General features: G+C 40.3%; 1 protein-coding gene across 8 annotated transcripts in view; it reads right to left on the reverse strand.

Annotated features, from left to right (window-relative positions):
* The window catches only part of GHR (growth hormone receptor), a 270,875-nt gene that overhangs the window by 27,414 nt on the left and 229,643 nt on the right, over positions 1–13,818 (reverse strand). For all 8 annotated transcript variants that reach the window (XM_072824750.1, XM_072824747.1, XM_072824745.1 and 5 more), the window contains one exon: positions 3,632–3,761. In XM_072824750.1, coding sequence (XP_072680851.1) covers positions 3,632–3,761 — 130 coding nt within the window. The remainder of the gene's footprint in view (positions 1–3,631; positions 3,762–13,818) is intronic.

Raw genomic sequence — 13,818 nt, forward strand, 5'->3', positions numbered from 1 at the left:
TGCCTACTTTCCCTAGGTTGAATTTCTATGCAGGCGACCAAAGCCAATTTATGGAAACTATTTTCTCCTATCATACCCCTGAGAGTTAAGTGTACTAGGTTTGCTCCTAGTCCATCTTGTGGAATAGAAGGAAAGCTGTACTATCCACAGAGAGAAAGACTATCAGTAAAAATCAGAATAAAGAGCAGAAGAAATGCTTTCTAACCAAACACTTTTCCACCTAGCAACTGGAAGAAAAGTCCTAAAAATACAACATCATTTACGGTCGAAAAACAATTGTTTTCATTACATACAGGTCATGTATATTAGGCTTAAAATTCAATCTTTTCTCTAGAAAGAAGAAATAGTAACTGTGCCCTTTACTCCCTTCTACTCTCCCCCCAGAACCTTGCATGGAAAATGAACTTTCTGTTAAAAGGCCAGGATAATTTGTTGAGGAGAGTTGGGTGTGGGGGATGGGAGAAATGGGGGATACAGCCTCAGGGACTGAGGCTTCTTTCTTCAAAAATAAGGTACCTGCGGGTGAGGAGCTGAGAGCAGAGCATCTCCCCAGAGCCTCCTGTTGGGTGCCTGCGATTCGCATTCAGGCTGAGTCCTCTCCCAGCGATGAGACCATACTGGCAGCACCTGCATCACGGGATGGCTGAGACTGCTCTGCCCCCGCTGCCTCCCCTGCCGGCTGCCTCGGGGCCTGTCCTGTTGACAGCCTGACAGCTTTGGGTTCTTCATGCGTTAGTGACCAAGGCCAGGCTGGTAAACTGAAAGCCCCGAGCATGGCCCCTCCTGGAGCCTTCCCGTCTCCCCTGCTCCAGTTCTGGACGAAATGCTGCCACAGCTTTGTGTGGCAGGGAGGAGGGGGCCGTGATTCTAGAGTTCTAGGACTTGTGTGGGAGCTGAATTCTAAGACGCAACGACAGGAGTCAGAAAGTGCATTTGTGCACGAGGCCAGTGCGAAGGCTAACATATCTGTGTACTAACTGGTGTGGTCTGAGCCTGACACTCCCAGCCCCTTGGATTCTAGCCTTCCTCAATCAACAGGGCTGGAGGCTTATGCTATTTTGGCTAGATATTCAAAAAAATTATATATTTTTTAGAGAAAACATAAAATACTGATTTTTCAAGTTTGGGTTGGCTCTCATCATGAGGTTGTGCTTGGGGGGTTTGAAGACGTGACAGTGTTTCCCCCTGAGATCCCAAACCCCACTAGGGCAACAATTGACAACATCCTTCCAAATATGTTGAGATTTGCCCTCCACCTGGTCACACTCTCTGTGGCCTCTCCATTAGCACAGAGCCTGGGTTTGGACTAGGGCCACTGAGAGGCCTCAGAGGTGCAGAGGAGGCCTGGGGGCAAAGTCACGTGACGCTGATGGAAGAGAGTAAGGAACAAATATAGATTTGTGAGGGTTTCAGACCCTTGGGCTCCCCATTTTGCTCAAGTTCAGATTTGGTGAATATTAGGGTGGTAATAACTCATTTTCATAACATGAGCCTGACTCTGTCACCTAACTATTCGGTTCAGTTCCTTGTGTCTACACAAATAACTTATTTTGTTCTCACTGAGCTGGCTCTCTGTACCTTCAAAATCTCTCTCCATTTAACAGTCAATTTGACAGATATTCAAAGGTGTTACTAGACATATAAGCTTCCTGTCCAAATGTATTTACACAAATCAGCTGAGCCTCTTCACCCCTCCCTCTCTGTTATGTCAGCTTGAAGAGAGGGAGAAAAAAAACTGCATTTGGTGCCCAAGCATGTCATATTTGTATGCCCTCTGGGGAACATCTGAGAAACCTCTCTCACACCTGGGAAGTAGGTAAGGCCAGTACGGTTGCTAACTCAAAGTATTTATTTGTAAGCAGAGTATCCAGTTTTACGCTAACAAAGGCCTTAGAAGCAGACCAATAATCACCAGCCAGAAAGAATCAAAAGTAATTTTTATAGCCCTGGAACTGGATTTCTGTATCATTATTATTTGAAATTATCACCAGATTACCAATAATAATATAATAATAGCAGCCACCATTTGTCGAGTACATGTGCCAAGCACTGTGCTGTCTTTCATGTATCATCTAATAAAATCCTCACCAAGAAGCCATGAGACAAGGTCTATTACCTCTGTTTACCAAACAAGGTGGCTGAGTTGTGAATAGACTACTTTGCCTGGTGTCACTCAGCAAGGGCCAGAACCCGGCTGAGATATGGTTCTGTTGGCCCTGAGCCCATGTCTTTAGCTGCTCACTCATCTTCCCTTCTTTTCCAGCTCCTCTCTGGGGTGGATGGCATCAGCCTTGGACTGATGAACGCTCTCACTCTGGGAGAGAGGGTCCTGGCTAACCTTGCATGTTGGCTTAGGCTTTCCCTGGGGGTTGGGTGGAAAAGAGGAAATGATGAAGTGTTTGAACCCAAAACTTAGAAAAGGCCAAAAGGCACAACATAAGAGTGAACAGAAATGGAAATAATTCCAGGGGAGGGGTCAGAAATAAACTACTTGGATGGTGATTACATTGAGAAATTTTGTTTCACTCTTCCTCTGTTATTTTACAAGATGACCAGTCAAAATGGAATAGAGAAGTATTACAGTTCCTTACTGAGTATAACTAATTTAATAGGAACATAGTCTATTGTCTACATAGACACCAAGCTCAGTCTTTTAAAATATACACGTCTTCTAAAAGCCCACCGCAGATAAAATCCAATTTAAAGCCCAGCCATGGCCAGCAAGGCTTGGCACTGTCTGGCTCTGGCTGACTTTCTGACCTCTTCTCACATCATATCTGTACATTTTACCTTGTGCCATCCATGAGGGCCTCCTGCTTTCCTCAAACAGATCAGCCTCAGGGGCCTTTACACTTGCAACTTCCTCTCTTGAACAGTTTCCCTCTAGATATTCACGTGGCCCTCTCTCATTTCACTTCTGTCTCTGCTATAAACACCATGTCAGCAAGGCCCACTGTGAACTCCTCATCTAAAGTATCACCCAAGCTCCCTATGTGTACACACACACACACACACACACACACACACACACACACACTTATGTACACTTATCCACACTTTCACATACTTAGTCTCTCACATACATTTCCACATTCACATACTTGTGCGCATCCACATACCCACTTTTACACGTTCTCATATGCATGCACTCATATGTGTATGTACACACTTCGCACACTCATGCATATTCACACTTGCACCTACACTTTCACACCTTCCCACGTATGCTCACCATATTCACACACTCACCATCAGGCACTCTCATGCACACCCATGTACTCATTCACAGTGTGGACACTTTTTATCCTCTTTCTGGTTTTTACATTTCTTAATACCCCATGTTACCCGCTGCCATTTATTTATTTATTTTTAATTTTTTATGGTCTGTCTCCCTCTGTTGGAAAGACAGACCCATGAGGTTAGGGTCTTCCTCTTTTTTGTAATCAGCGCTCTACATCCAGTGCCTTAAATAGTACCAAACACATAGTAAGGACTTAAATATTTTTTGAATAAATGCATACATTTAAGTCATCAAAATAAACCATTCCCATGTCCATCACAGCATGCAACTCAGTATGCTTTCATCAGAAAATCCATGGAGGGAAAAGTCAGAAAGGCATGAAGGCTGCACCTTCTAATATAGAACAGCTGTACGGATCCTGCATTCTTTAGACCATGACGAACCCCATCTGTCCAGTGGCATGAAAAAGTCTCTAGTTCAGGTGAACGGCACTTGGTGAACTTAGGCTTCTCAGAAGAATCTGCAGAACAAACAGGAAAGACAAAGCATGAAATCAAGAGGGTAATGTATGGTCCTAATAAAACACATATTTACAGTGGTAAAGAAGAACCGTTTCTTTTAGAAACACTGTTTTCCCAGGTCACAGTTTCAAAGCTCATCGTATGTTAGTTATTTCTCTGTCAGTTCTTGAATTCAGGGGAAAACTGTTTTGTCTTTATTTCAAACATTATTTTTAGGGCCTGTTTAAGAAACCAGAACTGGATGTAAGGTTTATTTGGAAGGTTGACCCCAAAAACCGGGAGTGAGGGCAAGGGAGAGTGGGGGGAGGGAGGACAGCTAAGTGTGCTGTACGGCAGGTTACTATGTGGCCGACTAGGGCCCAACTCCACACAGGCCCCTCTGAGAAGCTGTAGAGGGTAGAGTGTGTCCTAGAGAGGGAGGGGAGGCTGGGGTGTTTATCTGCCAACTCCCACCATCCACTGCTTGACCGCTGCCCTGGAGGTGTTCATGCCCATGAACCTCTAGGGCACACCTGTACATGGGCTGAAGATCTTGCCTGACTTGAGAGGAGCCTGGATAAGCACCCCCTGAAGTGCACCCCGCAATGTGCATGTTGCATACGCCACGGATGCATCCACTGACATCAGGAGGGACAAAGGGATGTGGTATGGCACCTCAGCATCCACGACGGAGCCTTTCTTCATTTTATAGATTTTTATTTTTTTTTTTTTTACAAAAAGCCACTTATGCTTGCATTCTTTAAAAAAATTATTTAAATTCAATTAGCCAACATATGGCATATCACTAGTTTCAGAAGTAGTGTTCAATAATTTATCAGTTGTGCATTCTTTTCAAAGATTCAGCCAGTACATCCATTAGGCAGATGATGATTAAAAAACTTGTGCATACTTATGCGTCAATTCTAATTTGGGAAGTGGTGATTGCCTCCTACATGCTAGGATATTAGCCAAAATGCCTCTCATCTATGAAATCTATAGCAGATAAGTCTGAGGCAAAACCAATTTTTGTATACCGATTCTCATTGTTCTCGGACTTCCATGTAATTTTGGAGATGGTCAGGTTTCTTTTTTCTTTTTCCCCCTCCTTATATGATTAGTCTTCAATTAGATGTAAACTTAATATATTTGTTCTGGTATCTAAAGCTCTCATCCCTGGGCAATAGGGAGACTCTTAATTTTAAAGTATCTTTATAAATACTTTGAAACATAATTTAAAAATAAATAGCATGCAACCAAACCCATAAAAATTCCTGATTCCAAGTTCCAGGTTTGTATCTGGTGTTCTGAACCAAAACATGCTTCTCTTTCCCTTTGTCAGCAAAATCATAATGAATGGGATATTATAAACCTTCTCAATAAATCCCTCATTCAGCCATCCACTCAGCAGACACTTACTAAACATCTACTTTATGCCAGGCCCTCTTCTAAGAGTAGATCAGGAAACAAAACTGCTAACATTCTGGTCCTTGGGGAGTTTCCCTTTCAGTGGGGGCTGGAAGGAGGGAATCCCATGTAGAAAAAATTAGAGGGTAAGAAGATAAGGGGCTGGGAAATGGAGACCTCACCCTCCTTCCACTAATACCCATATGAATGTGGCAAAGAAGCTCAAGATGGGGAAATGTATTCTCATTTTAGATCACTTGCTGCCCCGAATAGTATGGGCACAGGCAAATGAATCTTCAGGAAATTCTGAGTTGCAGGTAGGTCCTTTGCCCTAAGAACACATGTTGGGGGTGACAAATATTTTTTCTTTTTTAAAAAAAATTTATTTATTCATTCATTCATTTATTCATTCATTCATTCATTCATTCATGAGAGACACAAAGAAGCAGAGACACAGGCAGAGGGAGAAGCAGGCTCCCCACAAGGAGCCTGATGCAGGACTCAATCCTGGACACCGGGATCATGCCCTGAGCTAAAGGCAGACACTCAACCACTGAGCCACCCAGGCATCCCAGAACGTTTTTCTTAATAAAACTCCGTGGTCATATTGTTGTAAGAAATATTCCTTTCACTGTATTAACTAAGAGATTTGCAAGAGTTTCGGGACATGGATAGGATCTACTTGGGACCAATGGTAGATAAGCAGCCCTCTCTAGGTGGTCAGCATTTACGAAGCTCTCTGATAGCACTGAAGTATAGAGGCCTGTATGATCTGCTACAAAGGAATATAGTGAAAAGGTGTGTATTTTGCTAGGTAGGCACCTAGTTTACAGTAGAGTACCTGGAAAAGTTCCTTTTTCTATTAGCTGAAGCACTGAAAAGGTTGTTTTCAGAGCCTTCCAGAAAATAAGCAATTAATAAAACATATTTAAGCCACAACTATTTTTAATGCTTGCAGGTTTGAGGAGAGTATTGCAGATTCTGACTACCCTGCATAGATGGTTAAGAAGAGGAAATGCGCTGGATTACAAATCCAGAGATTGGTGTTCAAGATCTTCCCAAGCCATTTGGGCCTCGGTCTCCTCAAAGAGAGGAGAAGAGATGGAAGAGATGAGGTTCAAGCTATTATACAACTTCACTTGTAATGATAAATGACGTATATCACCATTAATAATAATGTACACAACTGAAACATAATTTGACATTTAAGCTAAAACAACCAGAGAACACCAAAAGCAAACACCATTCAGATTTTTCTATTCCCTGTGCAACAAGCCTACCAAATGATAGCAAGAATAGTAAACCCCACCTAAAAACTTGAAACAGAAAAGGAAAACATTTTTTTTGCTAGCTGGAGAGAAAAAAACTTTAAAAAATTAATTTGAAACACATTTTTCTTGCTTAAACTTAGTACTCTTGTTTATTCTGCTTCCTTTTAGCTCCAGATGTATAGAAAGCCCCATATTATCTTCTCATTCTAAATATTAGGAAATTCATGGTTGTGGTGCTAATGTGATGAAGCATGTGCCCACACAGGAACTCTGATATAGACATAGTGCAGCAAAGCTATTTTCGTCTTTTTTTGAATGTATTTTTTACTGCCCACCCTCCTTTCCCTACCTTCCTCCTTTCTTTCTTTTTCCTTGCACTCAATTCTCCTTCCTTCTTTTTATCTTTCATGTCTGGGTATATGCTGTTAGGTGTCGTAGCAGACAGATTCTCAGATGGCCCCAATGATCCCTGTTTCCTGTTATTTACAAGATTTTGTATTTAATCTCCTTGGATAATTTGCTAATCTAATCTACAAAATATGGCAGCATTGAGGGGATGTCATATCTGGGGTTCGGCTACAAAGACTGAGACTTCCGTCTTGCTAGCAGATTCTCATTCTTGTTGGTTTCAATGAAGTAAACTTCTGTGTTGGCGAGAACCACATGACAAAGGACTGAGAGTGGCCCTTGACCAATAACTAGCAAGAAAATGAGGCCCTCAGTCTAACCCTCGAAAACCTGAATCTTGTCAAAAACTATGGAAGTTGATCCTTCCACAGTCCAGCCTTCAGGTGAGACCACAGCCCTTGTTGACATTTTGATCGCAGCAGCCTTCTTAGAAAATGTGAAGCAGAGGTCCCAGAGGATGGGCTAATTTAGAGGAAGGGTAGGGTACAACATTAACTGAATGCTGTTTAGACAGAATAAATGAATCCAATATACCGTAACTTGAAAGCAGTGTTCGATGGCGTAAAACACTTTTCTTAGCAAATGGAACACATCACAGTGAGTGGAAAGTACGGAAATTCTCTGTTGGAGGCAAGATGAACTGTAGTGTAGCTGGCTGCTTAACTCCCTCTCAATCACCTCCTGCTTTAGCTGTTACCGCTATGGCTAAAAATAGCTGGCATTCCTAAAGTTCAGCTCCTCAGTGTCCTACTGAGGTTTCCCAAGTCTGAGAGGTACTGGCTCAACCTTAAAATGAGCATCTATCTGATTATATCTGAAAATCTTTTTTATTTTTTTAGGATTTTATTTATTTATTCATGAGAGACACACAGAGAGAGGCAGAGACACAGGCAGATGGAGAAGATGTGGGATCCCGATCCTAGGACCCCAGAAACATGACCAAAGGCAGACGCTCAACCACTGAGCCACCCAGGTGCCCTTAGAAGCTTGTTTTATACTTCATTAGAAAGACAACAAATGGCTTTCTTAGGTCCTCTTTGAGCCACAAACAATAATTTTTGAACTAGTAATAATTCCTAGTCTTTCATGATTTTTAGCCTACCTCTAGAGAGAGTATTGTTCAATATCCATTTACAGCATCTCTGAAAAGAATGTTTCACTTGACAAGACAGTTTGCCTTTGGCCCTAAATTAATTCTCACTAGGAGAAACGAATGTTCTAATTCAAGTGGGTCCCACATTCTGAAAAAAATGTTAGTATTAACTCTGATCAGCATTCAAAATCTTGACAACAAATCCTTATTTTCTCTTTAGAGTCTTCACTTTGAAAATGAGGATTTTGACTCACAACACCATATTTCTTTTAGTTATTATTACCATGTTACATACACCACCTTCCATATTATATCATCTTCAATACTTTACATGTATTGTCTCCTTTAATACTGACAATAATTCCAGAAGGTGGGCATTATATACACTTAGAAATGGGTGGAAAGCTGGAGTTTAGAGAAGTTGCCTGTGTTTATACTGCTGTAGGTAGCAGAGATGGGATTAAAAATACAGGTCTGTGTGATTTCAAGCCTAAACTCAGAACTAGCAAAAAATAGTAGCTTTTTTTGTTAGACAATTTTTTTCTTGCTTCTCAAAAAATTCCCAGAAGGGAAAAATGAAAGCTCGGATGCGCTCTTAATTCAGTTCTCAGAAATCAGTAAGCTGGCAAGCCACTAAGAGCATTTCCTAATTGTACTTGCACATTGAAATCAACAGGAGAGCTTTAAAAAATACTGATGCCTTGGCCTACTCCCAGAGACTTGAGTCAATTTCTCTGGGGTTCAGGCTGGGTTTCGTGATTTTTAAAAGCCTCAGTGCTTGCAATGTGTGGCACAGGTTGAGAGCCAATAATGTAGAGAAATAGTTATAAGTAAGCACTGAAAGGTTGGCTTTCCACCTTATTAGTTTCTCTGATCAGTTCTAGGAGAGCTTTGTATCAAGAGTGACACTTGGTTTGGGTGCTTGGCTGACCCAGTCAGTAGAGCATGCAACTCTTGATCTTGGGGTCATGAGTTCAAGTCGCATGTTGGGTGTAGAGCTTAAAAAAAAGTGACATGTGTAAACTCCCACGAGTCTAGTTTGAGAGGGTGTGGGAAAGATATGAATATTATCATCTCAGAAGAGTAAAATAATGCTTCATCATGAGTACTGGAGAACAAAGAGGTATTTTAAATATATACAAATATGGTGCATGTCTAAAAGCTAATCCTGCCTAAACTTCTGATGGACTATAAACTGGTAATGGGAATTAATTAAGAAGTTAGACTGGTATTCCTACTGAAATTATTATTTAGAAAGCTTGAAGAGAGTAAAACTCTCTTCAAGTCTTTAAATGTTGATCGAATGGCAGTGTGTACAAACTACAATGATAGAGGGACAGTGTCAGAGAGAGCTAGAGGCACTACTGGTTGCAACAGGTCACCATTGACAGTGACTGTAGCTGATTTTGCCAGTCAGACTGGCAGAGCTGGCCAAAGTTGGCTGCCTTCTTCACTGCCCAGTAGCTCTCTCCTTGGAAGAGGATAATCTTCCAGATAGTACTCAGAGGGAGGACATCAAGCAGCTGTTATACACTGAATTAATCTTATGTTCTTACCCTCTCTCATCAGACAGGCTTTTCCATCCTCTATTCTTGACAAAGCAGATATAAAAACAAAGGAAGTCACAAACCAATTCCCAATGTCTGCTTGGTGTTGCGTGTTAGGGGAGAGGGAAGAAGAGGAATAATTGAAATGGGAGGGGAGGATTGGCAGGAAAGGACAACTTTCTTCAGAGAGCTCTGGGTTATGGTGGGGTAGGCACTCAGGAGCCACCTGCCCTGAAATGTGGAGCCTTCACTGCACCATGTCATGTGGACCATCTGCTGTCCTGGGCACTGGTCATCATCCCTGCATGGAGCCTGAGGACTTGGATAACTCCTGTGGGGGCAGGAGCTTGAAGGGAAAAGCTTCCCCACTGACCAAAGGGTAACCAAACACAATTGGTTGAGAACTTCCTTTTGAGTTGGGCAGCAGTTGGACAACAAAACAGCAGTCCTTAATATCACTAAGAACAAAAAATTGTAAAGATAAAGAAAGCAATTTTATAGAATAAGTAAACTTTAAGCATGATTTTAATCATAAAAGATGAAAGAAGTGATAAGACCAAATCAGAATATGTGGTTATATGTGCATGAAAAATGAAAGAGGAAATACCATAATGAGAGAAAAGCAAGATATACATTGGACTAAATGACTTTTGGTCACCAAATTCCTTTTTGGTGAATCTGAGCTCTGCTAAGCAGATTAATCATAATCTGCTATGATTATAAGAGTAATCATATAAATGTTTGCTGTTATTATTTCCATCCTTGCAGCCAGCTGTGGTTGTCAATTTATGATTTGTTAACTGTTGTTACCCAAGAACAGCAAATGATGAACATATTGCTGAACCTGAAATTCATCCTGCATTTTACATGTAATTATAAGTCCAGTAGTGCTAGTTGAAACATCTGAAGTATATGTGGTCATACAAGGACAGCTATTTCCCTCGCTGTTAAGAGGTGATTTCTGTGGCTGTCCTCTAGATGGTCAGAACTACTGAAGTCTCAGTTGTAGATACTTGGAGGATGTTGCTATTTTATTACATATTAGTATTAAAATGAAAAAAAAAATCCAAGCAAAGTCTTTGTGTGTTCCTGAAAGCAATTAAAATTCCTCATGCTGGGAGGAAAATTATCAGTACCTCAGGCAGACACTGTGGGGTTGGCCAAAGAGGATCTCTGGAATATTAAGAATGCTACTTGATGTTTTTCCCTAGTGACCTCGGTACTCTGGAATCACTGCACAAGCGTTATCAGCTTCTTGGTAATGATCTTTTGAGAAAAAGCTCATTAAAGTGGAAAAGCACTGAACTGGAATTGGGAGAGTTCTGGTTCCATCACAACAAGTCGATCCAACAATTCCAACTCTCCATGTCAAAGCCATCCTGAATGGAATGGGATGGGTGGTTGAGTCGTATTTTAAACATTTTATGTGTCATTTATTTGTGAAGGAAATCCAGCCTAAATATTTGCTGGGGCTTCCTGGGGATGAGTTTCTGTACCAAGGGGTACTGAATTTTGCACAATGTTTGTAAATACTTAGATGGAGAGGACTAAAACTCTCCCTGAACTTTCGAGGGTCCTCTCTTTTGAAGCTCTGCCTTGAGGCCACACATCCTTCAAAAAAGTACTCATCATTTCCAGAGTGCTCTTCTATCTGAAGAGTTTCAGGAAGTCAGCAGTTCCTCCAACTAAGGGAACCTTATACCCACCTCCTTTTACTGAAGGTCATGTCCTTGATGGGTGCTGGTGTGTCAAAATATGGTAAAAGAAATTTGTAAACTTCTTGGTTGATCACTATTGTTAAGAGTAACTGAACTACCTTAGAGATAATCTAATGTCAAAGATCATATTAAAAATAAAAAGACTAAAAAAAAAAAGACTGATCAGATTTTTTTTAACCTATGGAATTGCCAAGAAATTATGAAACCACAGATTGTGAGTTTGTATAGGCTACTGGCAAGAAAGGTCTTAAATTAATGGTAGAACTTGGCAAAAAATTTAATTAAGGATTTCATATTGGGTAACACTGAATATAAGGAATTAACCTTCATACTTGCCTTCCTTTATGGTCTCTGAGGAACTGAGGAAGGCATAGCTATAGAATCTGCTTAGGTATTTCTTGGTTTAGAGTTGAGAACAAGAGTTCTCAAGCTCTCTTCTTCCTTCTTTCCTTCCTTCCTTCTTTTCTTTTCTCTTCTTCTTCCTCCTCCTCCTCCTCCTCCTCCTCCTCCTCCTCTTCTTCTTCTTCTTCTTCTTCTTCTTCTTCTTCTTCTTCTTCTTTTCTTCTTCTTCTTTCTTCTTTTTTTTTTTTTTTAGATTTTATTTATTTATTTGACAGAGAGAAAGAGCACAAGCAGGGGGAGCAGTGGGCAGAGGGAGAGGGAGAAACAGGCTCTCCGCTGAGCAAAGAGCCCAACATGGGGCTTGATCCCAGGACCCTGGGATCATGACTCATGCCAAAGACAGACGCTTAACCAACTGAGCCACCCAGGTGCCCCTCAAGCTCTTTTCCGAAACGTTCATTTCCTTCTTTCTATTTTAAACTCTAGCATGCTTTTAAAAATGGATTTCTGGTGCACTTAAAAAATGGTAGGGTTTACTAAAATAAAGGCTTGGTGAACATGGCCAGTAATGAATGTCAAGTCAACTGAACTTTGCAGTTAGTATCCTGAAGTGTTTATAGCACATGTGGCCTGGCAGAAAATTTAACTGCACACAGCCTATAAAGATAGCTCATGTGGACAGCAATGGCAGGAAGCAGAGAGCACGCATGTACTACTACTAGCATTTAAGCATTTATCTTTTTACCAAAATTTGCTTTATGGGGCTTAAATTTAGTTTTCATGGAATACTTTCCTTATAAGAAATTACTTTCCTTCTTAAATACTTGTGATTGAACATAGTTAATCCTTGTTTTCAACATTCAGGAGCATTAATCAATGATCTTTCTCCTCTTTCCTTCCTCCTCCATAGCATGATTCTGGTGCGTTTAGCTTACTTAGTGTTTTCACATTATTTCATTTAATTGTCCTGACCAGAGAGACCATATACTTCCCTAGCTGATTTAAAATGTTCTCAAAAAAATTTTTTTCTCTCCTCACTAGATTTCAGGCTTTTTACCCATCAATTCTCTTAAAACCAAGAGGGTTTCTCAGGTGTAATGACAAGGGGACTATTTTCCTTGGTGTTTTTTTTCTCTGGCTAGAAAGGAAGATGTGCCAATGCAGCTATAGCAGCCTCAAGTTCCAATAGTGTAGTCTGCTGGAAGGTGGAAACAGGAGCGTCACTTCAAAGATATACTTACTACCCTACAGAACTAACCTAGGAAATAGAATTGCCATGGTTTCATTATTTAAAAAAATTTATTATTCTATATAGCATGCTTTTGAGATGTCTAAGAAACAATTAGCACCACATTCAGTAAAATTTATTTTGTTAAAGGAGGGGACATCCTGGATAACATATCAAATAATTATGTATAAATAGAATATAATCAAATAACTAAAATATAAAGCAAGAGGATTAATTGGATTAATTAGGGCCCCTGGAAGGAATGTAGAATGGCACAGCCACTGTAAGAGAAACAATTTAGCGGTTCCTCAAAATGTTAAACGCAGAGTTAGCACATGATCCAGCAATTCTACTCCTAGGTATAGAGCCAAAAGAACTGAAAACATATGTTCACACAAAAACTTGTACAAATATGTTCATGGGAGCATTATTCATAATAATAAAAAAGTAGAAACAACCCACATGGCTGTGAACTGATGAGCAGATAAAATGTGCTATAAACAGAATACTATTTAGCCATAAAAAAGGAATAAAGGACTGATACAAGCTAAGACATGGATGAGTCTTGAAAATATTTTATTACATGAATGAAGCCAGTCACAAAGGGGCACATTTTATATTATTCCATCTATAGAAAATGTCCAGAACAGGTGAATTCATAAGACAGAAAGCAGATTAGTAGTTTTCCAGGAAATGAAGAGAAGGGAAATTGGAAGTGACTTCTAACAGCCACAGGGTTTTACACTGAAGTGATAGAAATGGTACTGGTAGGAGTGATGGTTACCTAACATCGAGAATACACTAAAAACAACTTTTAAATGTTTAAAATGGAAATTTTTCATGTGAATTTTATCTCAGGAAGAAATACTGAGTATTTTTACAAAGCAAGAAGCAAAAAGTTATAAAGCAAGAAGTTATACTTACCACCAAAATTTACTACATGTAATTTTTTATTTTTTCTAATCTTCTATTGGACACTTTTCATTAATTTTAACTTTCATGTCATTGTCACAAAAATGGGGATTATAACTCACTGAACAAAAGGCACTACTGAAGAATCCCTTGG

This window comes from Canis lupus, chromosome 4 (genome assembly GCF_048164855.1).
Source record: "Canis lupus baileyi chromosome 4, mCanLup2.hap1, whole genome shotgun sequence".
In the NCBI taxonomy this organism is placed as follows: Eukaryota; Metazoa; Chordata; class Mammalia; order Carnivora; family Canidae; genus Canis; species Canis lupus.